Source organism: Amia ocellicauda, chromosome 7, assembly GCF_036373705.1.
Source record: "Amia ocellicauda isolate fAmiCal2 chromosome 7, fAmiCal2.hap1, whole genome shotgun sequence".
Taxonomy (NCBI): Eukaryota; Metazoa; Chordata; class Actinopteri; order Amiiformes; family Amiidae; genus Amia; species Amia ocellicauda.
In genome coordinates, this window is record NC_089856.1 from 41,077,063 (window position 1) to 41,103,317 (window position 26,255).

Here is a 26,255-nt window from a genome sequence, read left to right on the forward strand (position 1 = left end):
CTGACATCTCCTTCCTTAGCCTTAGTCTAAAGGGACACAGGTGGCCATTCATCCAGCATAAGCTCTACTTTGGTGGAGTCATTTCCTAAGTGTTGAAAGACCCGTGTAGGTCCAGTGATGGCTTCAGTTGTTGCAAGTTGTCTATAGGTGGGATTGACAGTAGCCAACCTTTCCCCTTATTTTTTCAAATTATTCCAGTGTTTGGATTGGATATGTATGTGTATGTCTTGAGCATTTAGAAACCTATTCTCACTGAAATCTTGATTTGATAGTTGACAGTTTAAAAAAATGGTGAATGGTGTTGATGTATAATGTATAATAAATACCTAAAGTTCAATTTAGTTAAGTTCATGGGGATTTATACTGTACACGTGTGTTGTATGTGCAGCCTTTATGTAATGAGAGGAAATAAGCTTTTCATTACATTTAATTAGAGCACATGCTATTCTTAGTTTGCTCTGATATCATACAAGCATTATCTGTATCAAACTTGATTTAAAATGAAGTTCATCCTAGATCGGTTGCCTGATCACCTCTTGAGTGTTGGCTGCTATAAACATGTAATCATAAATATTTATTAGAATAAAGGATAGAAATCCTAATTCACCATCTTTGATAAAGTAACATTTATTTTTAGTTTGATTTTTACTAACGTCTTCTGGCACTAATTACTTTTTTCTTTTTTTTTCCCTCATTTACCATATTTATATTATGTTTTTGAAAGAAACTTTCTGTAGAATGGTTTGTGCTTTACACACGTTATTTAACACTTCAGTGATAATCCATATTATGATAAAATGAATCTATTGAGATATAAAAGGCTAACCATTTATTTTCAGAAATTTGTGAAGTATCCATTAGTTAATAGACACCTGCACCAATGTGATCATATTTCAACTCAAAGGAGGGAAGCAAAGTGTCAGTAGGATCGCTACATTTGCAAATGCAACGATCAAGGAACAAGAGCCTTTCCATATGGTGTGAAAACAAGTACAAATATAATCTACACGTCTAAAGTTTAATCCAAAACTGTATCCTGCAGAATTCTTTCAACCTTTGGCTCTTTTTTGTTTCAAGGATTTGATGGCATAATGCAAAATTTTCCTATATTGTTATGATCCGTTGGCAATAAACTGACATGAATACAGAACAAAACAGTCTTTATTTGGTACTCTCACTGCACCCAACAAGGGCTTAGGCCTAGTTACTGCAGCAATGGTCTCTGGTGTGTCTTTCTATATTAGGCTTTGAGCTTCTTGAACCTGTCTCATATTCATATGCTACTACTATGCTACTCAGATTAAAAATGTAATTAAAAATAGTCACAAGCCTTTACTATGTTATAATTCATTATAAAATCTATAAGAAAAATTGCCATAATCCCATAATCGCCTTATGGTCATCAAATTAAAATTGATTTATCTACATGTCAGGACATGTTTTCACTGATGTTAACTTAAAGCATTAGCTTTTTTTTTTCTTGTCTTTCTCTAAACCATTGTTTTAAATATTTGTAATTGAATGTTTGACGTTATGCAATGAAACTTTCATAGGCAGGTTTAATTTACAGTTTTGAAATACAGACTGGTGTTGAAAGCCACCTGTCTTTGTATTTTCCCCTGGAGAAGATTGCAGTATTTTAAAACTAAAGAGGAGTGATTGTGCTGTTTTGTAATCCCGTGCATCTCTTTTTAAGGCTAAACTATACATTTAATCTTTACATGGCATTTTACATGTCTTACTGTAGATACTATATAATCTCATTTTTGATAATAAAATGAGGCTTAGTTGCTAAAATGTAATGCTTTACAGATCATAGGTTTTATAATCTAGATAGAATGAGTGAATTATTATTTTGCTGTAGAGCACAAGTACAGGGTTTACCATTGTAAGCCCCCTGGAAAGTACCATTTATATGACTAGGTTGAAGAAATACAAATCATTGCTATTTATCACAGAATGCTGTGTTAAGACGCTTTCAATTTCTTACTAGTTCAATAGTAACAATATTCTACAGAGCTTCCAAAGCTGTTTCTGGAATATTTGGTGATTCATTAGATCCATATAATTCATGGATAAATGTTTCCTGATGTTAAGATCAGGAAAGGTAATTTACCCCTCTTTTGGTTTTGTCTTTGAATAGTAGCACTAAATGTATCGGAGAAAAGCCAAAATGGCTGATCCAGTTGTAGCTGGAGCATATCTTCTCTGTTGGTTTCTTGCTTGGAAAAACAAAAATATATGTGAATAGACAGAATTGTGTAGCTAAAGACAATTAAAACCATATGCTTAGGAAGATAGGATTTTATATTCTTTATTGCCTCTGATTTATGTTTTAATTAATACAGTGTGATATCTGGTGCCTTGCATTTTCTTGTTTAAGGTCTTTGGCCACCAGACATGAAATCAAACAAGAAAACATAACCTGTTCATGGTACATTTGATTCCCCATTTTGATTTCTATAGGTAATTGAGGTCAGTTATAATCAAATCATGTTTTAACATAAGCTAGTAAATATTTTTTTTTATTAGTCTATTTACTTTATTATTCCCCCTTGAAGTAGATATAATTTGTGATACTTAATTGAACAGGGACTTGCCTCAAATTCCTGCAATTCTAACTGGTTACTGATGTTACAGAAGTTTCAGAAGACTTCAGAATTTGAAGGAAGGCTTTTGTTAAGCATTTCACATTTGTATCACAAGCCTCTTTAATTTGTATTCATCTTAGAAAAAAAAATCACTGCCTTCTTACATAGTTATGTATATAGTTAAGTTTAACTTTAGTTCCATATTACAATATTCATACATGTATGTTGTGTAACATGTTGTTTAAAGTAATATCACATAATTGGAAGATTTTTTTTTTTAGATGCACAATATTATTAGGAGAATGTGATGAGCTATTGAACTGATGTAAAGAAGATGTTATGTGTTAATGGTTACATACTGCACTTCCCATTTAAATTAATTTCCTGATTTTAATTTGGTTTAAGCTATTTAAACTTAATTTACATTCGTTCCTACTCAACATGTCTCAGTATAAAATTGAAAAAGCATTACATCGATGTTAAATATTAAAAGATGAAATGCCTTAAGTTGGAAAAACTAGGTCTGGAATGATGGAACAAACATTTCCTGTAGGGTACTCAATTTAGCTCTGTATATAAAAAGGCAGCTGTTCCTGCTGTTTTAATAATATAATAGTCCTGGAATTTAGTCTACTCCAGTCGATAACTTGCATCCTCAGAACAGTTATGCAGATAGGTGGAGACACTGAATAGAGGTGAGGTATGACCAAAAAAAACCTCTAAGTGGATAATTTAACTTAAATACCACTCATGCTGTTTGAAATCATAGACAAAGGTGCCTTTTCTGCATAGTCACACTGACATCATAATGCATTGACAGACATTTCTCTCGTAATGTGTTAACCATTGCTTCTTTAGCATCTTGCACAACAGCTGATGGCAGAAGATAGTCACAAGTCTGGTAGAATAGGATCGTGCAGTCTCCCACTCTGGAATTTTGGAGTGCTGTGTTATTGCTCATTAATTTGTTAAATCTAGTGTCTGCCAATTTTTTGTTAGACTGCAGGAAGAAGTTAACTTTGAAATCTCAGCTACTTGGCAATTTCAGACATTTTTAGTGCTGTAATGCATTTTCGTAATGGTTAATAAAGCTTGATCTGTTTCCAAAAATGCAAAAGGTGCCGAAAAGAGCTGCACCCCCTCCTTCTTGGTCTCTTACTCTCCTCCTTTCCTGTGAAGTTGATGAGTGCTGTGTTGTACAATGAAGTCTTTGGTTTCCTTTTGCCTGTGCTGATGGTATTTTCTTGCATTAAGTTGCATGTGGAAACAATTGTCTTTTTTTGAAGAGAAGTGATCTTTACTTGTGATTCAGGCTTAAACTTCGACCAACATTAAGTGAATTGCCGTCTTTTAATTCATTTCCCTACAGCTATTGCTTCTGTTATGTGCAGCCCATATCAGACGAAGTGTGCAGCTCCAAGGATATACTATGTGGGACTGCTTAATTTGTGTTACTCAAGGTGCAGTGTAGTACAAATTAATACTGTACAAATGTTTTCTCTAACCCTGGCAGCTTGTGGCAAGTGTAGAGATATTGTACCACAATTTGCATATGTGAAAACGTCCAGATTTTGCAAAACCAATGTCGATGTAGATGCTCTGGATTTTAGGCAAGTTATGATGTTGTCTGATGGAGCAGGGAGTGCTTGTAATTTTGTTCGTTAAGACCAGAGACGTGCAGCAGAATTCCAAAGCTGTGCAGGAACGTAGAGTGAGATGTCTCCTAAGGGTGCATCTTCACTCAGGACAATTGTACGAGTATAGGAGGACAGTAGGTAGCTTTGGTTAGATTTCGTAGGTTCAATTAGTTTCTTAAAGACATCTTTATATAAAGATTGCAATAGAATATAATGTGCTTTTGTATTTATCCAAAAATGTGAATTGTCCTTCACCTATAACTGATGTCTCATTTATCCTTGGCACTTTGTGTTCACTTTTAATCTTTAAGTTTCAAGTTTATTTTTTGTTCTTGAAATGTGTAATAGTGCTGTTTCTCAACCAGCTGTAGTATTTTCATCACATAAGACAACAATCGAGCCGTGTTTTTTTTTCTCTCATTGCATTTCATTGGTTGTGGACACTCTTACATGCTAACACTTAGGATGGTTATCTTTTCTCATTTTTCATTATTGCATTTTCTTCTAGTTGTAGCCTTGGTGCTCTTCAGGTCGTATTGGATTAAGTTGTTCAGCTCAATGGCAGCTGCATACCATCTCCATTCAGAACATGTGGGGTGAGGCAGAGTTGTACTTGTTTGGCGGGGGACTGAACACTGATAACTGCATTATACTGCCACTGTTACACAACACTCAATGGCACTTACAAGTTTTAAACTGTATCATCCCTGGATGATTATACCAAATGTTTTCAGCATGATCAAATGCATGATGAATATCAAGATAAATCAATTACTAACTGTTCCCTCTGGAAAATGAAATGTTAAGTATTCGCATTTAAAATGTGCCCCTCTTAGGTATCTGAACAGTCGTTTCTTTCCCTTTCAGTGAATGGTAGTGTCTAGAAAGGGTATGTCCCTTCAGGAGAGAGGTGCCAATGTCCAACCGGCCTAATACCAATCCAGGGGGGTCACTGCGACGTTCACAGAGGAACACTGCTGCGGCCCAGCCACAAGACGACGCAGTCGGAGGAAGGCAAGTGCACTGGCTTGTGTGAAGGAAATGGGGTGTATTTTTTAATTGGGGGAGCTACAGTACATTTGATATTTTAATAAAGTAACAAAACTGCTTGATCATAAGCAATGTTTTTCTGTCTGTTTAATCGAAACTTGCACTGTTTTCACAAACCATAGATAGCTAAAACATTCAACTTCACCTTGTTCTGAATTTTGTTTAGATGTCTTGCTTTTGCACGGGGTTTGATGCTTTTGCTAAAACTAATATTTGGGGATTATGCCATTTTTATGCCCTTACCATTTAACATGCTTGAAAAAAAAATGGAGGGAAAAGTAGACCGTATGATTGGGGTCTGTCATCTGTGTTTTCTTCTCATTAGGCATTCATTTTTCCCCCCCTTGTTATTTGGTCTTCAATTTTCAACCTTACAGGTTGCAGTCAGAGCAGGTAAAACATAAAGCAAATACCCCTCCTGAGACTAGAAGACCTATTTCTAAGGCTTCAAAAGTGCAATCCAACACTGTCTCTGGAAAATCCAGAGGACACAGCTCTAGAAGGTACAACTCCTTTGTCCTTGTTTCAGAAATGTGACGTAACTAAGATCTAGCTGAAACTACTGAGCTACTTTAATCTGCTACTCTTAAGTTACTAAATAACCTGAACAATAGAATTTTACATGTTTATCCTGCTAAATGCATATGTTCCTTGTTATATGATGCAATACAGATGCGCTCAAAATTGTTAACAATGGTGTTCTCCACTTTCCAGAAGCGGTATTTCTTCGTCGGCATCATTAGTGCAGCAAGAAGACCCAGATACAGCTAGTACTTCAGAGAGAGACAAAACAACAGGACAGACATCCAAGCGAGACAACTCCAGAGGATTTAAACGTAGTTCAAGTCCAGAATACAACAGTTCATATTCCCCCAGCCCAGCCAAAAAGCCCAAAGCACTTCAGCCCCCTGAGAGCTCTTCAGAGGTGAAAAGAAGTCAAACTAAATCTAAGAAAAGACAATTGGCCCAGGACCAGCAGGTGAAATCGGAGCAGACTGCCTCCACGAGCAAAGCCCACAACAGGAAGAGTGGAGCTACAGGGGGATCCCCCACTCAGAAACGCAAAAAGATTGATCTTGCCTCCAATTTAAATAGCGGTTCTGGGTCTCACTCCACCCGTGCTGAAGAGAGGTCTGACAAACCCACCAAGCTGGCTTCTAAATCAGCGACCTCAGCCAAAGCTGGGTGTAGCACGGTCACGGATTCTTCCTCCTCTGCCTCTACTTCCTCTTCCTCCTCCACTGCTGCCTCCACTCCCGTACCTCAGGGCGCCCGGGTCAAGCAAGGCAAAGACCAGAACAAGGCCAGGCGATCCAGGTCCGCCTCCAGCCCCAGCCCTCGCCGGAGCAGCCGTGAGAAGGAGCAGAACAAAGCTGCTGGCTCCTCCAAGTTTGAGTGGGCTGCCCGTTTCAGCCCTAAAGTCAACCTGCCAAAACCAAAACTGTCTCTGCCAGGGTCTTCTAAATCAGAGACGTCAAAGCCTGGGCCTTCAGGACTTCAAGCCAAACTAGCAAGTAAGTTTCCACTTGCTACCCCACCCCTTCACCCCTTCTCTCTTCCCTTCCTGTCCTGTTAAGCATGTCCTAACAAAATGTCTTGGCATTGCTACACCGTGCATTTGCTGCTACCTGTCTGCTCCTTTTCATGCTCAATTAGCGTTTCTGGTTGTACAGTACATATTTCATGGAGTTTTTTTTTTTTTTTTTTTATCCACTTACGTGTTAATGACCACCACATGTAGTCATGATTTTATACCATCAAACCTCATGATTGGTTTTGGTCTCTGGCTGTCTTGTTGAAAGCAGTGCTTAGCTCATTCTGCTGTAGCCAGTGGCTTCATTGAAATTGCCATTAGCTGAAGACGAGCTCAAGTTTCAGTTCTCCACATCACTGATTAATCTTTTTTCAGCAGGCAGGCTGGGGGCAGCGATCTAAAAATAAGGGAAATGTTGGCAGGTTTGCAGTAATGTATAGATCACCGCATGAGGTGTGGATCAGAATGAAAGGAAAGAGCAGAGGGTAATGTTTGACAGGGTGATGTCATGGGTGTGGGGGAAAGTCATTTATACTACGGTATGGAACTGCAGATACGGATGGTAATGATAAAATAGCGGGGAGCATTTGCTTTATCTCCAGACGGGATTTAAATTTAAGAGGCATGTACTGGATTCCAAATGCCAGTAATAACTCTTTGCTTCACGGCACAGACTGCTGCCGGAGCTGGTCATTTTGTAGCACTGTGAGCTCCTTTGTTTCAGATCTTGAACGGATCATGTTTTGGCTTTGATGCAGGGGTTTGGGGGCTGACGGCTGAATGATATAGGCTAGCCCTTACTACTTCATACTTTTTTTGTAATGTATAAATTATTTGGGCTGCCTGTGTGTGAACTGCTAGATTCTGTGCTCTACAGTCTTGACAGTGGATTAATTTATTATGGACTATGCCAGTGGTCATCTCTTTATCTATGTAAAGCAAATGATTAACCATATGTTTTATGGAAAAGCACAAAATCTATTTCCAAAGATTGCTTCATATTTTAATTAGGCTGCTCAACAAGATGGCAAATTCCTTAGTTGGGTGGTGGTGCCACTGATTTTAGATTGCTACAATATATATATATATATATATATTTTTTTTTTTTCCCCATTTGTTGAAAGTGGTTTGAATTATTTTTATTTCACCAATTCAGATGAGTTTATTGTATTTTAAGCTTTCCTTGAAGCTTGTTTGGGACCCCATAATTGCTTTGAATGCCTAATAGGGAACAAATCTATGATAAACAGTATTGTATAGTATAATTGAAAGAAACTGCGTTGTCTGTGGCACTTGTTATAGATTTATACTTACTTTCTATGTTTTACAACCTGCAGTACATATGATAGTATACTAGAGATTTCCTAAAGTAATGGGACAAGGCTGCTGGTATTTAATTGTGCCAGAGGTCATGTGTTATGTGGAGACAATCTGAATGGATTAAGGTTAATTTGAATGCACAGAGCTGGTTACTGTGGTCTTGAGTCCATTAAAAGTAGGCTCTAGAGATGTCGGTCAGTATTCTTTCAGTGGCGAGTGCTGTGGAGACAGCCTAGAGGATTGTAACCGGCTGTTTTGGAGTAGGCAATATGGGTTTGTTTCTTATGGTTTTGAGTGATGTTACATAATGTGACGTCATGCACAGCCTTTACAGCTATCATTGGTGGATTGTATGGTCCAGTTATTAGCAGCCTTTCTTAACTGTTGTATTGTTGTATTTAATATGAAAAGTCAATCAATATTTATTTGGTACAGCACCCTTTTGCAGGGTAGCCACAGAGCGCTTTACAGAACAGTGTGATCAAATTTACCCAAAATCAAATTCACACATTCAAAATAATTTTAGTAATCTAAATCTAGTAATGTATTTTCAGTGGCGCTCAACTGAATTTCACAGTGTAACGGTTTCTGTCTGCATAGCTGGGATAGAGTTTGTACAAAAGTTTTGTGTTTCCCATAAAGGGGGCTATAATTTACTCTGGGGAAAGATGGAAGAGCACCTATCCCATACTGTGTGCAAGTCTATAAACAAATGTTGAGATAAATGGTGTAAAATAATCACAATGATATTTCACCAAGAGAACAATGCGGTTTACTTGGGCAAAATTAGAAGAAAATATGACCTGCTAACGGAAGGTACCATCAATATTCATACTTTTTTTTTTTTTAACTGGCAATGTTTATAGGCCTATATATGGTTGTACATTTACATGTAGTGTTTTTGTAATTATAAGCATGTCAAATGAGTGTTCTAGTTTGAGTAATACTCTGAATATAGAGAGAATTTGAGGATGTCTAGGATTGTGGCAATCCTAAAACTGCTCTAATAACTAGTCATGCATATTTGCTTAGAATACTCAATGTGTAAGTGCCATATAGTCTTGCAATGAATATTTCCTGGGAAAGGCACTAAATATTTCAAGTCAGTGTGTAAAAGTGTAGATACTGTCATCGAGTTTAGGAAACCACTACATTCCTGATTGTGATTAGCAAGTCAGACTACCAGTCTACCCCTTTGCTTTTTGGTTTGATATGTGCTTTTGCTGTAAATTAGATGAGCAAGGTTAATCCTTTTTTTTTTTTTTTTTTTTTTTTTTAATTAAAAAAAAAAAATCCTTTTTAATTTGCTCATTTATCATGTGAATTAGAAGCTAAGGCTAAAGGTTTAATTATACTTTTTATTCTTAGGATATAACTGAATTACATTGCATGTGTTGAATTTGTTTCTTTGCAGATTTGCATGCTTATTATAAGGTTTATTCAATAGTACAAAGTAGTAAAATTGTAGCAAAGCTTATTACTATTATAGAAATCCTTCCTTCACTTCCTGGAGTGTCTCAAACCATGTATTACATACAAAATGATTGAACCTAATCTAAAAGGGAATACTTACAAGGTTAATTTTCTTTCTATATTCAGATTGCTTAATAAAAGCCATGGCAAAGATGGTTTGCAAAAGTGTGTAGGGAAGCTCAGATTTTCAAGTCCTTTTGGTCTTATAATAGTCTTCCACTATTGGCTTAAGTCTTGGTTTCAGTTTAGTCAATTTAAAAATAGAACATCCAGTAGCCCACCAAGACAGTGTGGAGATCCCTGCTGTTGTTGCTTCACCTTTCCTTCTGCTAAGGTTGTCCATTGTTTTGTTGTACTCAGGTTTAAGGAAGTCCACAAAGAAGCGCAGCGAGTCCCCACCAGCAGAGCTCCCCAGTTTAAGGCGGAGCACACGCCAAAAGACCACGGGCTCCTGTGCTAGTACCAGGTAAAGGCATAGATGAACATGCGTGTATATATAGCTGCAGATATTATGTATTGCATACAATTTGCTTTTCCTAAAGAAACTTTGAATGTAATTAGCTAACATTTCAGACCATGCGGTGTTAACCATATGTTCATCCAAATATTGATCTAAAAGTAATTTTTTAAAGATGCTAACTTTTGTACTGTTAATTTGTTGCATAGACGTATAAAAACATGACAAAGCTGAAAGAGAAGTTTAATTTCGTGTTGTATAGCTTAATATTAGTAGAAGAATGTGCTGGTAATGGTCATAATTGAAATGCAGCACTGAAAGGTTAGGCAGCTGTGTCACGTTTCGGAATTTAACTGTTGATGTGTGCCCCGAATCCCATTTCAGTCGGCGAGGCTCTGGCCTGGGCAAACGCGGGGCAGCCGAAGCTCGCCGACAGGAGAAAATGGCAGATTCTGACAACAACCAGGATGGAGCCAACTCTTCAGCTGCACGCACAGATGAGGCGCCCCAAGGAGCATCAGGTACTTTCAGCAGACTGCTCTCACTCCTGGAAACGGGAGGCTGGCTTTACCTCAGTTGGTTGGAGGAAGGGAGTGTTGTTTATAGCTTTCTCCCTTCTAGGGTTGCAGGTCAGATTAACTCACTGGATGTTTCAGGAGCATGTGCAGGCCTGAGATTTTCTACAGGCTGACGACCCCAAGGACATTTCTAGCCTCTATCCCAAGTCCTCGGTACACACACACACTTTTTCAGTGGCATCGTAATGAGATGAAGAAAATGGCAAGAGATGTTTCACACTGCACCACTGGCCTGGCAAATAATGAGTGGAAAAAGCAGACAAAGACACAGGATTGTTGACTTGCTGCTGAGATGTACTGCAAATCACTCTGCTAGCTGTGCTGTACAGATTGTGTTTGGCTCTGTATATTTTGGCTGCTTATGCAAGTCTGACAGGCACAGCTGAGACGCGGGCTGTGTGTTGCGCTCTCACATGGGTAAATCTCTGCCTGTGGCTGAACAACTGTCACGTAACATTGTTTTATTCCAACACCTTTCTCCTTTTAACTTTCAGCTTCTAGTTCTGTGGCCGGAGCTGTGGGAATGACAACGTCTGGAGAGAGCGAGTCGGATGACTCTGAAATGGGCCGCCTGCAAGGTAGTCACTCAGGGCTTTCATTATAAATCCATGTTCTTTCCATTTTTATTTTGATAAATATGTAGGCCTGCGATACATAGCATGACAGTGGCTTTATAATGTCTTGCTATTACCAGTTATTTTTCTTCGATAGCTGCTGAGATTTGTCTTCATTCACTCTTAACTTCAAATATGTTTTGCTTTCAGCTCTCCTGGAGGCACGGGGCCTTCCCCCTCATCTCTTTGGACCTCTCGGCCCTCGAATGTCCCAGCTTTTCCACAGGACGATAGGAAGTGGTGCAAGTAAGTCCCGAATTCATCTGGATTTCAGAGCTGTTGTGATGTTGCACACCATGTCCTCCTCAGATGAAAGATCAAACATGGAAAACCTGTTGTGTATCCATCAATTTATGTATTGTACAAACTATATACTAAATGACTGCCAAAATCTCTTTTCAATAGTGGAGTTGCATCCCTACAAGTCCGTAATAATACCTTTTCACATCGGTTTGTTAATACATTCACGTGAACATAATCATTTTACGAATCCCACCACATGCCTGTTATGTATGGGCTGCTGTACGGAGCGCGTGTGGTCTAACTCTCGCTCTGCCCTCAGGTTCGAAGGCCCAGCAGCTGCTCCAGGGCCTGCAGGCCACCGGGGATGAGTCCCAGCAGCTCCAGGCGGTCATTGAGATGTGTCAGCTTCTGGTCATGGGCAACGAGGAAACCCTGGGTGGCTTCCCGGTCAAGAGCGTTGTACCAGCTTTGGTAAGAAAGTGTTAACTGCTTAACCTCCCAATAAAATGGTGTGCTACTGTTGTGATGTTTTACATAAAATGTATATATTGTTGTGTGTGTGCGATCTGCTTTTCTCTTTGCTTTGCTCTCATTGTAATATTTTCCTCTGTCTCCGCAGATAACCTTGTTGCAAATGGAGCATAATTTTGACATTGTAAGTTTTTCATTTATTTATTTATTTGGTGTTGGCCCATATTGTCCCGTCCATTTTGACTCAATGTTACGGTTTGCTCTCCGCAGATGAACCACGCGTCCCGGGCCCTGACATACATGATGGAGGCGTTGCCCAGGTCATCAGCTGTGGTGGTGGATGCGATTCCAGTCTTCTTGGAAAAGGTTAAAAAAGTAAAATTTGCGATTTGATTAATACACTTGGTGTTAATCAAGCTTGTAAAGATTCATGGTTGTGGCTTCTTAGCAGCTAATTATTTTTAGCTGGGCCCACTTCACATTGCATTCGAAACCATCTTATCACATTGCTTTGTGTTCTGTGACATAAAGGTGACTTTTGCATCATTATTTCTTGTACGTCCGCAGTCTACAGTTCAGTGTTTCTTCACCACATCGTTTTAGAGGGTGGGGGGGCAAGAGCCTGGGCTGTAAGTGGGTCTGTAACGGTAAATGTAATACTCACTAGAATTTCTTTTCCTCAGCTTCAAGTCATCCAGTTTATTGACGTGGCTGAACAGGCGCTCACCGCTCTGGAAATGCTGTCCCGTCGACACAGCAAGGCCATTCTTCAGGCTGTAAGTGCTGCTCTTGTGATCTCGGTTAAAGCTTTTTCCATAATGCAAGCAACTTTGGATGTATACATTATATATACACATGTTGTTCATTAAAATAACTACGCCCAGAAGTAATACCTGTGGTATAAAAATCAGCCTTCCGCAGGACTAATATTCCCACAGGCAGCTTCGTCTTTCTCTCCACTGTTTTCAGTCAAGGCTGCTCATTTTGACACAGCTCTGTATATATAGATGTATTTCACCTTGTTGGTGTTGCTTCACTGTAGGGAGGCTTGGCCGACTGCTTGCTGTACCTTGAGTTCTTCAGCATTAATGCACAGAGAAATGCCCTGGCCATCGCAGCCAACTGCTGCCAGAGCATCACCCCTGATGAGTTTCACTTCGTTTCCGACTCACTGCCCTTACTGACACAGCGGTTAACCCATCAGGTAAGACGCCTGGACTTTTTGTAACTCGGGAATGAAGGCGTACTCTTAAATATCCACTTTACAGTCAAGGATGTTCTTTTTGGATTATTAAATTATTTTTATTTCTTGGCAGATGCCCTTATCCAGGGTGACTTACAACATAAGTGCAAAACAAAGTGCAAAATACAATTAAAATACAGTTTAAATTATCTAAATTACAGTAAATTTCATGGAAATGTGGGTGTTTTCTCAGATGTTTGTTCACTTTGGATTGACAGTTTTAATTTACATTACATCTTTTTAATTCCCATTTTTCAGGGTGACCTTAATGTAATCTGAAAAGGCTCCCAGCTAAGCACATCTTTCCTCGCCTCATAGAGTGTACTTTGTTTCTGCAGGATAAGAAGTCGGTTGAAAGCACTTGCCTTTGTTTTGCCCGACTTGTAGACAACTTCCAGCATGAAGAGGTGAGTCCGGTTCTGTGCTGGTTTAGGGAACTGTAGTTGACTATGAGTTTCGCACTTGTGCCCTGAAACTGTCCTCATGGCGATCTTTCTCCTCTGGCAGAACTTGCTGCAGCAGGTGGCGTCTAAGGACCTGCTGACTAATATCCAGCAGCTCCTGGTGGTGACACCTCCCATTTTGAGCTCGGGCATGTTTATCATGGTGGTGCGCATGTTCTCCCTCATGTGCTCCAACTGCCCCAGCCTGGCCGTGCAACTCATGAAACAGAGTAAGTACCGTCAGGGTCGTGGTAGACTCTTGTTGCAGTAGGGCATTGAAATTGTTTTAAAGACGCAAAGGTTGTGTGCGATACTCTGACAAGTACGGTGTTCAGAATCTGTCTCTGTTCACAGATATTGCCGAAACCCTTCGCTTTCTTCTGTGCGGTGCTTCAAACGGCAGTTGTCAGGAGCAGATTGACTTGGTACCAAGGAGTCCTCAGGAACTCTATGAACTGACTTCTCTCATTTGGTAAGATACCGAAAATATTCCCTTAACAATACTGGCATGGATTTTCTGATTGCGCAACAATCTTGTATGCTCCACCAGTTCTGACCTGCCTCTCTCCTTTCAGCGAGCTCATGCCATGCCTTCCCAGGGAGGGCATCTTTGCAGTAGATACAATGCTGAAAAAGGGAAACACTCAAAACACAGATGGTGCTATCTGGCAGTGGAGAGATGACCGAGGCCTGTGGCACCCTTATAACAGAATTGACAGTCGGATAATTGAGGTACTTTTTACAGTTCGTAAGAGGCGATCGTCTGGTGGTTGGTGCGTTCATTTGCATGCACTTTCTCAATCAATGCCATTTCAATAAAAAGATTTAAAGTCACAAGTCCTGTCAGTTAACAACAAACCAATAAAGTAAAACGCATGAATAAAAAAATATATAATAATGATCGTTGAGTAAACTAGTTTGAACGGCGAATTCATTTATAATGTTTGAGAGTTCTTATGAACCCGAGCTGTAGTCCTGATCCTTGCACTTCAAGTCTTAAAGGCTTATAGGATTAATGTTGATTTCAGGTGATTTTGGTAACATTTTGAAAAAGCAGCTGCTTACGAGACAATGGAATCTCTGAATCATTGTTAACAGTACCTTAATTAATTTTTCTTGGCACTAAGCGAAGCTCAGATAATCCTGCAGTTTTTAAAGAGCTCTCTGATAAATTTCCCAGCTAGATTCTCATTATAGGTATTTCATAGAAGTATTGATCTTTTCTCTTATCTTTCTGCTCACAGACAGCTCATCAGAATGGTGAAGATGAGATTAGCTTGTCCACCCTTGGACGTGTTTATACTATTGATTTTAATTCTATGCAGCAGATCAATGAGGATACAGGAACGGCGCGAGCAATTCAGAGAAAACCCAACCCTTTAGCCAACCCCAACACTAGTAAGTATCAATACAAGCAGTGTATCTAAATGTGTATGTCATATGTATGCCATATGTCCTTTTTTATTTATTGTAAAACATTCCAAATAATATAAAAGGGGCATTAAAATAGGATGGTTCTTGGAATTGGATATCTTGTATCCTGCCACACATGGCCTAGTTTTCATTATAGCCAGAAATATTTCAAAATTTGAAATCTGTCGGAAAGAACATTCCAGTTAACTCCCTCTAATCCTTTTACGCTGTTTTGTAGTATAGTAAGTGTTTATTGAACACCATATGTGTCAGTTGTGCATATCTTCAGAGCATTGTTTTACATTAGTGAAATTTAAGTGGGCAATAAGTAAATTTCATTTTTGTTTTTGTTTATGATAAAGTACTTATTTGTTCATTCTACATAAAATCATGAATTTGGCCTTCATTTTGTAAAAGCTTTTCTCTTCTGGAAATGCCTCTCTCAGCCATGTCTTTAAGTAAGTAGACTGAAGCTCATTCTTAATTTATTTTATTTTATTTGATAAAGGTGGACATTTGGAAGTGAAGAAGGAAGATGCAAGGGCACAGCTGATGAAAGAAGATCCCGAACTGGCGAAATGCTTTATAAAGACTTTGTTTGGTGTGCTGTATGAAGTGTACAGCTCCTCAGCTGGGCCTGCAGTCAGACACAAGTGCCTTAGAGCAATTCTTAGGATTATTTATTTTGCAGATGCTGAACTTCTTAAAGATGTGCTAAAAAACCATGCCGTGTCTAGGTGAGTACCCAATAATTAGGCTACCTGTGATTTACACTTTGGCAAAAAAGTGCTGTATTAGGCTTTTTTCCTCCTTTTTTGTTTTTAGTATGTATAGCTGCTGTTAAGTTTGAGTGTGAGCATTTTTTTTTTTTTTTACTACTAGTGTTTGTAATAACTCTGCTTATCACTGCAGTGTCCGTATGTATGCATGTTTGTTAACCGTGTCTTGTCCTTGTGTCTTTCAGTCACATTGCTTCCATGCTGTCGAGTCAAGATCTGAAGATAGTAGTTGGAGCCCTTCAGATGGCTGAGATCTTAATGCAGAAGTTACCAGACATATTCAGTGTTTATTTTAGAAGAGAAGGTAATGTGTACCTAACTATCTGCACATCAGTTCAGGGGGCTTGGATTGCAATCTGGATTGAACTAAAAAATTAAATGTAACCTTGTAATCAACTTCAAGTTGAATTTGACTCTGCCCCTTTGTGTTTTTAGGTGTAATGCACCAGGTGAAGAATTTGGCAGAGTCTGAGACCTTCCTTACAAGTCCTCCTAAGGCCTGCACCAGTGGGACGGGAAGTCTTTGTACAACAACCATTAGCACAGCCGCTACCAATACTGCAACCAATGCAGCTCCTGATCTGGGTTCTCCCAGCTTCCAGCACAGCATGGATGATTCTCTGGACCTGAGCCCCCAAGGGTGAGCACCTCAAGTGTATTCATGTATAGACCCGATTTTATCCTGCCTTGCGTGTGCCTTCATTAATTTTGCCCAAAGAAAGAGTCCTGGTTGATTTTTTTGAAATACTTTAACTTGGGTTATATTTCATAACACCACTTTTCTACTTAAAAGTACAATGATTGTTATAAACAGTATTTTTCTTGATAGCATCATTTTGTATAATAAAACTGATTTGAAATGTGCTTTATAATTGTCTTTTAGTCGATTAAGTGATGTTTTGAAGCGAAAACGTCTGCCAAAGCGAGGGCCAAGAAGGCCAAAGTATTCTCCACCAAGGGATGATGACAAAGTTGACAATCAGGGTAAAGGCAATATTTTCATATTTAAACAAAGAGATGGTTTCCTTAAGTATTGTACATCTGAATATTTAGGTTATACAACTCTTCTACTAAGAAAGTTGTATAGGATGTTGGATGTTGTACTTTTGACAAGTACTGCTATCACATTCAGTATTTCCAACCGTGATCACGAGGTTTATTTGATATGATTTAATTCAATATAATGACCCTTTTTTTTCCCCCTTCCCTTGCAGCCAAGAGTCCTACTACAACACAGTCTCCCAAATCTTCTTTCCTGGCGAGCTTAAACCCCAAAACATGGGGTAAGCTGAGCACCCAGACGAACAGCACCAACTCTGAGCCAGCACGCACAGCTGGGGTCAGTGGGCTGGCCAGGGCCCCACCAAAGGACTCGGTCTCCAATAACAGGTGATGGATAACAGACTGTCAAAGGCACTTTTACTCCATTCACGCTTATTCAATTAATATCTTGGTTGGGTTAATAAATTTGAATGTCGGCAGCTTTTTAATAAACATACTGAAGTGGGGAATATGCAGAGTAAATGGATATTGAATATCGTAACTTTGATTATTTGCAGGGATAAGATCAAGATTTGGATAAAGGAACAGGCCAGCAAGTTTGTGGAACGCTATTTTAACTCTGAGAATGTGGATGCAAGTAACCCTGCACTGAATGTACTACAGAGACTTTGCACTGCTACTGAACAACTCAACCTACAGGTACCTTTACCACCTAACTGAATGCACCTTCAATCTGTGTTTTTCTGTTGAGCTGAACTTGTGAACTGTGAATTGAACGAGCGCTTGTGTGTTGTGTATCCAGGTGGATGGCGGGATCGAGTGCCTTGTAGAAATCCGCAGTATAGTCTCAGAGTCGGACGTGTCCTCCTTTGAAATCCAGCACAGTGGGTTTGTGAAACAGTTGCTGCTGTACCTGACCTCCAACAGTGACAAGGATGCTGTCAGTCGGGATGTTCGGTTAAAGAGGTTCCTGCATGTTTTTTTTGGATGTCCGGTAAGTTAGCGCAAAGTATTTCTGATGATATGATATTGATGGTTAATATCCAAACATGTAAACACATGCACATTTCTTCAAGGTTTTCAAACTTACATTCAGCATTAGGCTTTTGCAGTGCAAGGTGGCCAGTGCATGTTTTGAGCAGACTGTGAGTGTGTATAGATACTGAGGATTTCTGTTAATTCTACAATGGATAATTTGATTCATGCTATGTGTTCTTGGTTTCAGGATTTTTCTTAGTTCCTCTTACCCTGTAAAGAGGGCTTGTACAATTGGTCAGCCTACCCCCATCGTTTGGTTTAGTATGAGCATGTTTACACACAGGCACACTGTGCGAGCAGCTCTATATTAATTGTATACATCTTTTTCCACTCATACTTTTTCCTCTCTCCTTTTGATCTAAGCCAACCTTATGGTTTATCAGTGGAAATCAAAGTATCAGTGAAACCCATTGAGGACGAAGCTACTTCCGACAACAGCCGAGTCCAGACAATGTTAATGTAACACAAAAAAAAAAAGTTGTCTTAAATATGTTATATATGTGTTGTACAGTATAACTGCAGTTACACAGGCATTATAATTCAAAGCAGTATTGTTTTCACTTTGGATTTCACTGAATGATTTCAGGTTCCTGGAACAGAGCCCCCTGGGAGAGTTGATCCATTAGAGAATGGACCCCTTATGGCTCTTGTGCACAAAATGAACAATTGTCTCAGCCAGATGGAACAGTTTCCAGTGAAAGTCCATGACTTTCCTAGTGGGAATGGAACTGGCAGCAGGTAGGCATTCGCAGTTGATAACACAAGAATGTTTTGAATGTAATGCAAATTGGAATTGGAGTATTGTTTTCCCTCAAGCTTTATTCGACTGCATGTAGTATGTTGCAGCATTTTCAGTTCAGGATAATGTTTTTTTCTGTTGCTTTTTTCTTAACAGAGGCTCTCAGGCCCTGAAATTCTTCAACACTCATCAGTTAAAATGCCAGCTCCAAAGACATCCAGACTGCACCAACGTGAAGCAATGGAAGGGGGGTCCAGTGAAGATCGATCCTTTGGCTTTGGTACAAGCTATTGAAAGATACCTGGTTGTCAGAGGTTGGTCGATTTTCGGTCTATACCCGCAAAAATATTATAAATCTCTTCCATCACCTCGTGTGATTAAATTGTGAACTTTTTTTTCTAAAGGCTATGGAAGAATCAGAGAGGAAGATGAGGACAGTGATGATGATGGATCCGATGATGAAATCGATGAATCACTGGTATTCATGGTGTTTTTATTTGTTTTATACTTTGAAGGGCAAAGTGTTTACTTTGTGTTGTAACTCATGCCCTTTTTTTGCACAAATAGGCTGCACAGTTTTTGAACTCTGGAAATGTGAGGCACAGACTACAGTTCTACATCGGAGACCACTTACTGCCCTACAACATGACGGTGTACCAGGCTGTCAGACAGTTCAGTATACAGGCTGAGGAGGAGCGCGAGTCCACGGACGATGAGAGCAACCCCTTGGGCAGGGCAGGGATTTGGACAAAAACCCATACAATATGGTGTGTATGGATTCCATTCAAAAGACCGATGTTCACATAACTAGTTTTGCTATTATGCAAGTGCAGTAATGGATATGATCTGAAAACGGAAAACCCAAACCAAGTGGGCACGATCTATTCTTCTCAAGCCCTTCCAAGTGTATGTACATTGTGTTGCAGGGAGTTATAAGTTTGTTTTTTACTGTGAACTTGCAGGTATAAGCCAGTGAGAGAAGACGAAGATGGCAATAAAGATGTGGTTGGTGGAAAGAGAGGCCGTGCGCAGACTGCCCCAACTAAAACCTCCCCCCGCAATGCAAAAAAACATGACGAGCTGTGGCACGGTGAGGCGCTGACATCTACTGTGCAACTTTGACCATTCCCTTTTTCTTGCTAGTGGTTTTCTGACCGGTCTTTTTTCGTTCCCCTCTTTTTTAGATGGCGTGTGCCCCTTGGTTACAAACCCGTTAGAAGTTTACCTCATTTCAGACCCACCTGAAAGCATAACGTTCGATGATCCCTCGCTTGATGTGAACCTCCTGCTACGAGTTCTGCATTCAATTAGCAGATACTGGTTTTATCTGTACGATGTGAGTAAACCTTTAACTTGAGTTGTGAGCCTCCGCAAAATATTTATATAGACTCTAAACTGTGAATCCAAGATGTCCACAAACTCTGAAATATTCCCCTTTGAACATGTGCAAAGGGTTTGTTTGGTTTCCCCCACCCCCCTTCCTCCACATTTAAGCTCGTATCTGGTTTATTTTGTGCTGCTTCAATTGTGCGTTTTCCTTTGTTTTTCAGAACGCTGTATGCAAAGAGATTATTTCCACAAGCGAGTTCATCAATAGTAAACTCACAGCTAAAGCTAATCGGCAGCTCCAGGATCCCTTGGTTATTATGACTGGCAACATACCCTCCTGGTTAACAGAACTTGGTAAAACCTGGTATGTATTTGCAGGAAATAGTCCTCTTAACATTTCTGTACTTGGTGCTTTAAAGGGCTTTTTAAGAAATTGTTCTCGCCCCCCCCCCCCACAAATACTTTGGTGATAATTGCTAAATTATTCAACCAGGCAAATACATTTTTTTTTTTTTTTTATTACTTTGATTCACTATGTTCTTGTCTCCAAATATTGGCACTTTTCTAATCACTTGTCTTTTCCATTTCCAGCCCTTTTTTCTTCCCATTTGATACTCGACAAATGCTGTTTTACGTGACGGCTTTCGACCGAGATCGAGCCATGCAGAGATTACTGGACACTAATCCAGAAATCAATCAGTCCGATTCACAAGACAGCAGAGTGGCGCCAAGGCTGGACAGAAAAAAGGCGAGTTGGATGTTCGGGCACGGTTAGGTGTCGTCCGTTTGTAGACGTCCTTGCACGTTTACCTTTTAAGTAGGCTGAGCTCTAATGGCCTTCTGAAATATTGAATTACTTAATGAAGCTTTAAGCATTAACTTTCACTTTTCTTCCCACAGCGCACTATAAATCGTGAAGAATTACTGAAACAGGCTGAATCAGTGATGCAGGATCTTGGCAGCTCCAGAGCTATGCTGGAAATTCAGTATGAAAATGAAGTATGTTAGCTTGTTTATAATTATTTAATAACTTGTATCCATAGACCAAAATTGCACAAACTGATTTAATGCAAATGTTCTTAATCCACTCAAACCTTTATAGCACTTGCCTAGATTGCCAACTTCAATTTTAATATTTCTTCTACTTTTTAGGAACATTCACTTCCCCAGAGAGTTTTAATTCGAACTTGTTTGTTTTCCTAGGTTGGAACTGGCCTGGGCCCAACATTGGAGTTTTATGCACTTGTATCTCAGGAACTGCAGAGAGCTGATCTTGGGTTATGGAGAGGAGAAGAAGTAACCCTATCAAACCCCAAAGGTATGATTGTGAAGCGTTACTGTTCCTGTTGGTAGCTTAAATAATGAGATGCCCATTTGGTTGTTGGTTTTATTTCACCCTCTACAGCATTGTGTATTTGGATGTAAAACATTTCAGATCTGTACAAACTAATTAATTCAAAGCATTCCATAGAAATTTGCATTGAATGTAGATCAGGTCAGTCTAGAAAGGTTCTATATATAAACATGATTTCACTGGCTTTTCTTTTTACCCATGTAGGAAAATAACTGTTCTCTTAGATGTAAAGATGCTTGGTAAATGTAGGATGTTTTTCATAAGCAAAATTTAAGTGTTTTCCAAACCAAAGCCGTGGCTCTCTCGTCAACAGGAAGCCAAGAAGGGACCAAGTACATCTTTAGTTCTCGAGGTCTGTTTGCCGTTCCTTTCGGAAGGACGACCAAACCGGCGCATATCGCTAAAGTCAAGATGAAGTTCCGCTTTCTGGGAAAACTGATGGCCAAGGCTATAATGGATTTCAGATTGGTAAGTGTCTGTCTGTTCCTTAACCTCTCTCCAGGATAACCTTGACGATCAGTCCCTTTATCCAGAGCACTCTTTTAAACCGATTTGCTAAATGTGGCCTGTGAAAGGGTTAGGTTGCTTTGATTCTGTGGATAATAGGTTAACGAACTAAGAGTTCAGGTGTACAGAAGACCTTCCTTCATATATTAAAGAGGTGTATCCTGGGGATTGCCGTTGTTTGGGGGTTATATTCCATGGAGGAAAGCCTATAATACCCACTGCTTTTGTCTTGCATGTCTGTACTAATTATACTGCTTTCCCTCCCTGTGCCCGTGAAGTTGGACCTTCCTCTTGGGCTTCCGTTCTACAAGTGGATGCTGCGTCACGAGACCTCCATCAGCTCCCACGACCTCGTCAACATCGATCCTGGCGTGGCTAAATCGATCCACCACCTCGAGGACATCATCCGACAGAAAAAGAAACTGGAGCAGGATAGGTCACATGTAAGGACATTTTCCCCAGTTCAAAATAGAAATTCCTCTTCCCATGTTACTAATGGGGGACAAAAAGTATATTTCAGGAGGAAAGTGTTATTTTAGAAGAAAAGTCTGTACATGATCTGTCGTTCTGAAACACCAGATGGCACCCTTTCATTGGAGTTGCCCGTCTTTGAATAGGAGAACTGTCTGAATGTTTCTAAATAGACTTCATCCCTTATGTACATATCCTTTAATTTCATGAGTTTGGATTCCTCAAATACATCTTTAACTTCCTGATTCTCTTTTATAGACCAGGGAGTCTCTCCAGCAGGCTTTGGAAAGTCTGACCATGAATGGCTGCTCTGTGGAGGACCTGGGCCTGGATTTCACTTTGCCCGGGTTTCCCAATCTCGAGTTGAAGAAGGGGGGCAAGGATATTCCAGTCAACATCCACAATCTGGAGGAGTACCTCAGGGTACGTATCTGACATTAACACGAATGCTGGCACAGGGCAATGCGGCAAGGTTATTGAATATTTTTTTTTTAGCAACTTGTATTGAGCAAAATTTTTCTAAGCAGAATGTATTTTAGGATTAATTGTCGGTAGATAGTGAGCTAGACAGCCAATGTGCCAAGATGCTAATTTTAGCTTTTTTTTTTCCTGTTGCAGTTTCAGCTTTTTGAAAAATAAACGCATATAATGCCTTATCCACTTTAACGAACAGAAATGGGACTCTCCCTTATGTCTCTACAAATCTCCAGTGTGATTTCAACACCCAATCACAGGACACACTTCAGTCTTTCCAAATCTGTGTAATCTGCCAATATGGTTATATTTGAATTTTAAATTTGTTTTTCCCCCCTGGCAATAAATGAACCATTTATTTTATAGAACGGGGCTTTGAGAGGATTTACTGGGTCACAATTTTATCACCGAAACAAAGGAATTCCAAGACTTAACCTTTTCCAGATTACAAATACTTTAATGAACACAACTGTGGGGATGTGTCGTAACAAAATGAGAATGTAAACAGTATTTGTTAACATGTTCCCACAGTCAGGCATTTATTAAGCAAATCCTTTCTACATCGGCTAAGAAATATATACATGTATTTTATGCTAACAGCAAGAGCTTGTGTTCCTAAAGCCTGAATTGTCTGTCTTCAGTTGGTGGTGTACTGGACGTTGAATGAAGGTGTTTCCAGACAGTTTGAGTCGTTCAGGGAAGGATTTGAGTCTGTCTTCCCTTTACATCACCTCCAGTATTTTTATCCTGAAGAGGTAAGCTTTTTAGAAGGCATTTGTCTACTTTTAATCTCAGGTTGGGTTAAAAATGCCTTAGATTGATGAAGCCATATAAAACCCATGGGGGGGGGGATTAGCTCCAAACACTAGTAGACGGAATCCTCGTTTGCTTGTATTAAAATAATAAATGCATGTCTATGTATGTTGCTGGCTGTCTTTGCGTTGCATTGTGGATTTTTGAACTGGCTGTCAAATAACTAGTGGGCCAGCACTGGGATATTGTTATATATATATATATATATATATATATATATACTTGAGAAGTGCAGAGTGCGACTATAACATCTTTTAAAGGCTCAATCAGGCGCAATCAGATTTTGAAGCCAGGGCATAAAGGCCTGTTTTTCCCTTAGTTGAATACTGACCTTTTATAGGTTTTGATAAGTTATTATACCCACAGTATATGGTGTAAAAATAAATGCCAATAATGTATTTTATTTATTTTTTATTCCAGCTGGATCAATTGCTTTGTGGTAGCAAATCTGAGACCTGGGATGTCAAGACCTTAATGGAGTGCTGCAGACCAGATCACGGATACACCCACGACAGGTAACGCATCCATTTAACAGCTCTCTGAATACAAGCTTTTTGTTAGGCATTTTCAAACGCCAGTGCTGAATTTGGTTTAAGAATTGTATTTTCCAAGTATTGATACAAGACTTCTAATAGGGGTCCTGCTTTTCTGAAACCACATAATTTAGTTTGTCAAGTAAAACACACACTATTACATTGCACTCTAATATTTGTTTTCCTCCCCAATGCTCTTTCAATAGTCGTGCTGTGAAGTTCCTGTTTGAAGTCCTCAGTAGTTTTGATGCAGAACAGCAAAGACTGTTTTTGCAGTTTGTTACTGGAAGTCCAAGACTCCCTGTTGGAGGTAAGTAAATTCTCTCGTGTAAAAAAAACATTCTCTTAATTGTATTAATTCTTCTGCTTTAAATGCATCTGAACCTTTTCTGCTTTCAGGCTTCAGGAGCTTGAATCCTCCGCTGACAATTGTGCGCAAGACGTTCGAGTCCACGGAGAATCCGGACGACTTCCTGCCCTCCGTGATGACCTGCGTCAACTATCTCAAGCTGCCCGACTACTCCAGTATTGAGATCATGCGTGAAAAACTGTTGATAGCTGCCAGGGAAGGGCAGCAGTCATTCCATCTCTCCTGATGTCTCGATCACATTTAAATGCCTTTTACAGCAAATGAGGAGGAAAAAAAAAAATCATGTTTTTTTTTTTTTTTTCCTTTATTATTATTTTTTTTTTTAATCACCTACATTGAGGCAATGTACAGCCTTGTTGTAGAAAGCAGCTTGCAGAAATTAAAGACTTGATATATATATTTGCTGCCCCCTTCTCTCCCACAAACTGAAAGACATTACGTGACCCACAGAATTCACAGAAGACTAACTTTAGTCGAAGAATAACGTAAAAAAAAAAAAAGGGTGACATTTTAAACTTGCATTGCTGTGTGATTATTTAAAAAGGGATTTTTTTTTTTCTTTTTTTTTCCAGAATGGTGGAACAATAAATGTCACTGTGCATACTGGGGTGTGTGTATCCATCTAGAAAACTAGTTTTATTTTTGCTCCAAAGATTAATTTGTACAGACAAAATTTGCAAACTTTCTCATTCTTCACTGATAGGTTTAGCTTCATGTATTCACGTCATTTTCCCTTTACTGGTTTGTCTGTTTGCATTCTGTTTGTATAATATGCCACCGGTTTGTTGAATTTTGGTTCTGCTTTTCTTTTCTTTCCCCCGTTTCTTAATCTTGTGAAAAGAAAGTTTCAGTTGGTTGAATGCGGGTAGAAATCAGACTGGGTTTCCCCCCCAAAATGGTGTAATAGCCTACATTTACAAAGCGTTTCACCTCCTTGTTACCAATTCAATCCAGCGCTTTGAGTAGGTAGTAATTTGCTTATAGTTTTTATAGTTGTAGGTTCATTTTACCGAATCCCTGAAAGATACAATAGTTGCTGTGTACTTGCTTATTTCTGACGGAAAAACAAACTATTGGTTCAATAAAAGCTGAACGAGCTCCAATCATATTTTGTAGCTAAGCAAATTGAACTGGTCTATCATTTTTATCATTTCCTGACCAGACAGCATTTCAAGGTTAATTTACAAAATAAAGTTTATATGCAGTTACACACCCAGTTTGTGGTGAGACGGCTGCTTTTATTTTATTTTTTTTTTATATATATTTTCTTGCTGTTTTTTTTTTGTTTTGTTTGTTTTTGTTTTTTACTTTGCACTGCTGGCTTGGAATAAACAGTCGAATGCTCCCGGGGTGTGAACATGGAAAAGGCAAATGTAAGCAATCCTCTGTCCAGCTGTTCGTGTGCTGGTTTCTAAGATCTGCAATAATTTACTGCATCAGGTTCATGTTTTTACCTGAACATAAATAAAGTAACTGTTTGACTCACATCCTTGTTCATATTTTTTGTTTTCCCATTTTTTTCTTAATTTTCTTATCTTTTTCTTGCAATTATTTCCTAAAGAGACGTTGCTGTGTGCATGCAAATAGCGAAGCACCTTGCATATCTCCGATGGTGTAGCTGTACATCCATTGATTCATCACAAGCTAAGCTTCAGCTTCTAGGATAAAGATATAGGTAATGAAGTGGTAGGGAAGACGCTTTTATAACCTTCCTAAGAGAATACGGTCTCTGATTTACTTTTTACTGTGTACAGTTTGAGGGAGAGTGTTAATTATGTT

The 26,255-nt window shown here is 39.2% G+C and overlaps 1 protein-coding gene across 8 annotated transcripts in view; it reads left to right on the forward strand.

Moving 5' to 3' along the window:
• Window positions 1-25,961, forward strand: part of trip12 (thyroid hormone receptor interactor 12) — a 28,571-nt gene extending 2,610 nt beyond the window's left edge. For 4 of the 8 annotated variants that reach the window (XM_066709649.1, XM_066709652.1, XM_066709653.1 and 1 more), the window contains exons 2-42: window positions 5,096-5,242; window positions 5,656-5,781; window positions 5,993-6,792; window positions 9,966-10,071; window positions 10,447-10,583; window positions 11,135-11,218; window positions 11,405-11,500; window positions 11,817-11,968; window positions 12,117-12,152; window positions 12,239-12,334; window positions 12,652-12,744; window positions 13,011-13,172; window positions 13,550-13,618; window positions 13,719-13,884; window positions 14,009-14,126; window positions 14,230-14,386; window positions 14,899-15,052; window positions 15,576-15,804; window positions 16,032-16,150; window positions 16,282-16,486; window positions 16,730-16,830; window positions 17,061-17,235; window positions 17,406-17,547; window positions 17,651-17,842; window positions 18,473-18,624; window positions 18,782-18,939; window positions 19,030-19,103; window positions 19,193-19,392; window positions 19,588-19,715; window positions 19,810-19,961; window positions 20,176-20,318; window positions 20,546-20,702; window positions 20,855-20,953; window positions 21,158-21,272; window positions 21,622-21,776; window positions 22,094-22,258; window positions 22,545-22,709; window positions 23,402-23,515; window positions 23,994-24,088; window positions 24,313-24,416; window positions 24,506-25,961. In XM_066709649.1, the coding sequence (XP_066565746.1) occupies window positions 5,145-5,242; window positions 5,656-5,781; window positions 5,993-6,792; window positions 9,966-10,071; window positions 10,447-10,583; window positions 11,135-11,218; window positions 11,405-11,500; window positions 11,817-11,968; window positions 12,117-12,152; window positions 12,239-12,334; window positions 12,652-12,744; window positions 13,011-13,172; window positions 13,550-13,618; window positions 13,719-13,884; window positions 14,009-14,126; window positions 14,230-14,386; window positions 14,899-15,052; window positions 15,576-15,804; window positions 16,032-16,150; window positions 16,282-16,486; window positions 16,730-16,830; window positions 17,061-17,235; window positions 17,406-17,547; window positions 17,651-17,842; window positions 18,473-18,624; window positions 18,782-18,939; window positions 19,030-19,103; window positions 19,193-19,392; window positions 19,588-19,715; window positions 19,810-19,961; window positions 20,176-20,318; window positions 20,546-20,702; window positions 20,855-20,953; window positions 21,158-21,272; window positions 21,622-21,776; window positions 22,094-22,258; window positions 22,545-22,709; window positions 23,402-23,515; window positions 23,994-24,088; window positions 24,313-24,416; window positions 24,506-24,702 (6,186 nt within the window). In that variant the 5' untranslated portion in view covers window positions 5,096-5,144 and the 3' untranslated portion in view covers window positions 24,703-25,961. Of the gene's footprint in view, window positions 1-4,696; window positions 4,825-5,095; window positions 5,243-5,655; window positions 5,782-5,992; window positions 6,793-9,965; window positions 10,072-10,446; window positions 10,584-11,134; window positions 11,219-11,404; window positions 11,501-11,816; window positions 11,969-12,116; window positions 12,153-12,238; window positions 12,335-12,651; window positions 12,745-13,010; window positions 13,173-13,549; window positions 13,619-13,718; window positions 13,885-14,008; window positions 14,127-14,229; window positions 14,387-14,898; window positions 15,053-15,575; window positions 15,805-16,031; window positions 16,151-16,281; window positions 16,487-16,729; window positions 16,831-17,060; window positions 17,236-17,405; window positions 17,548-17,650; window positions 17,843-18,472; window positions 18,625-18,781; window positions 18,940-19,029; window positions 19,104-19,192; window positions 19,393-19,587; window positions 19,716-19,809; window positions 19,962-20,175; window positions 20,319-20,545; window positions 20,703-20,854; window positions 20,954-21,157; window positions 21,273-21,621; window positions 21,777-22,093; window positions 22,259-22,544; window positions 22,710-23,401; window positions 23,516-23,993; window positions 24,089-24,312; window positions 24,417-24,505 lie in introns of those variants that run through there. The other 4 variants (XM_066709651.1, XM_066709654.1, XM_066709656.1 and 1 more) reach the window with 4 other exon arrangements.
• Window positions 25,962-26,255: the final 294 nt, after the last annotated feature.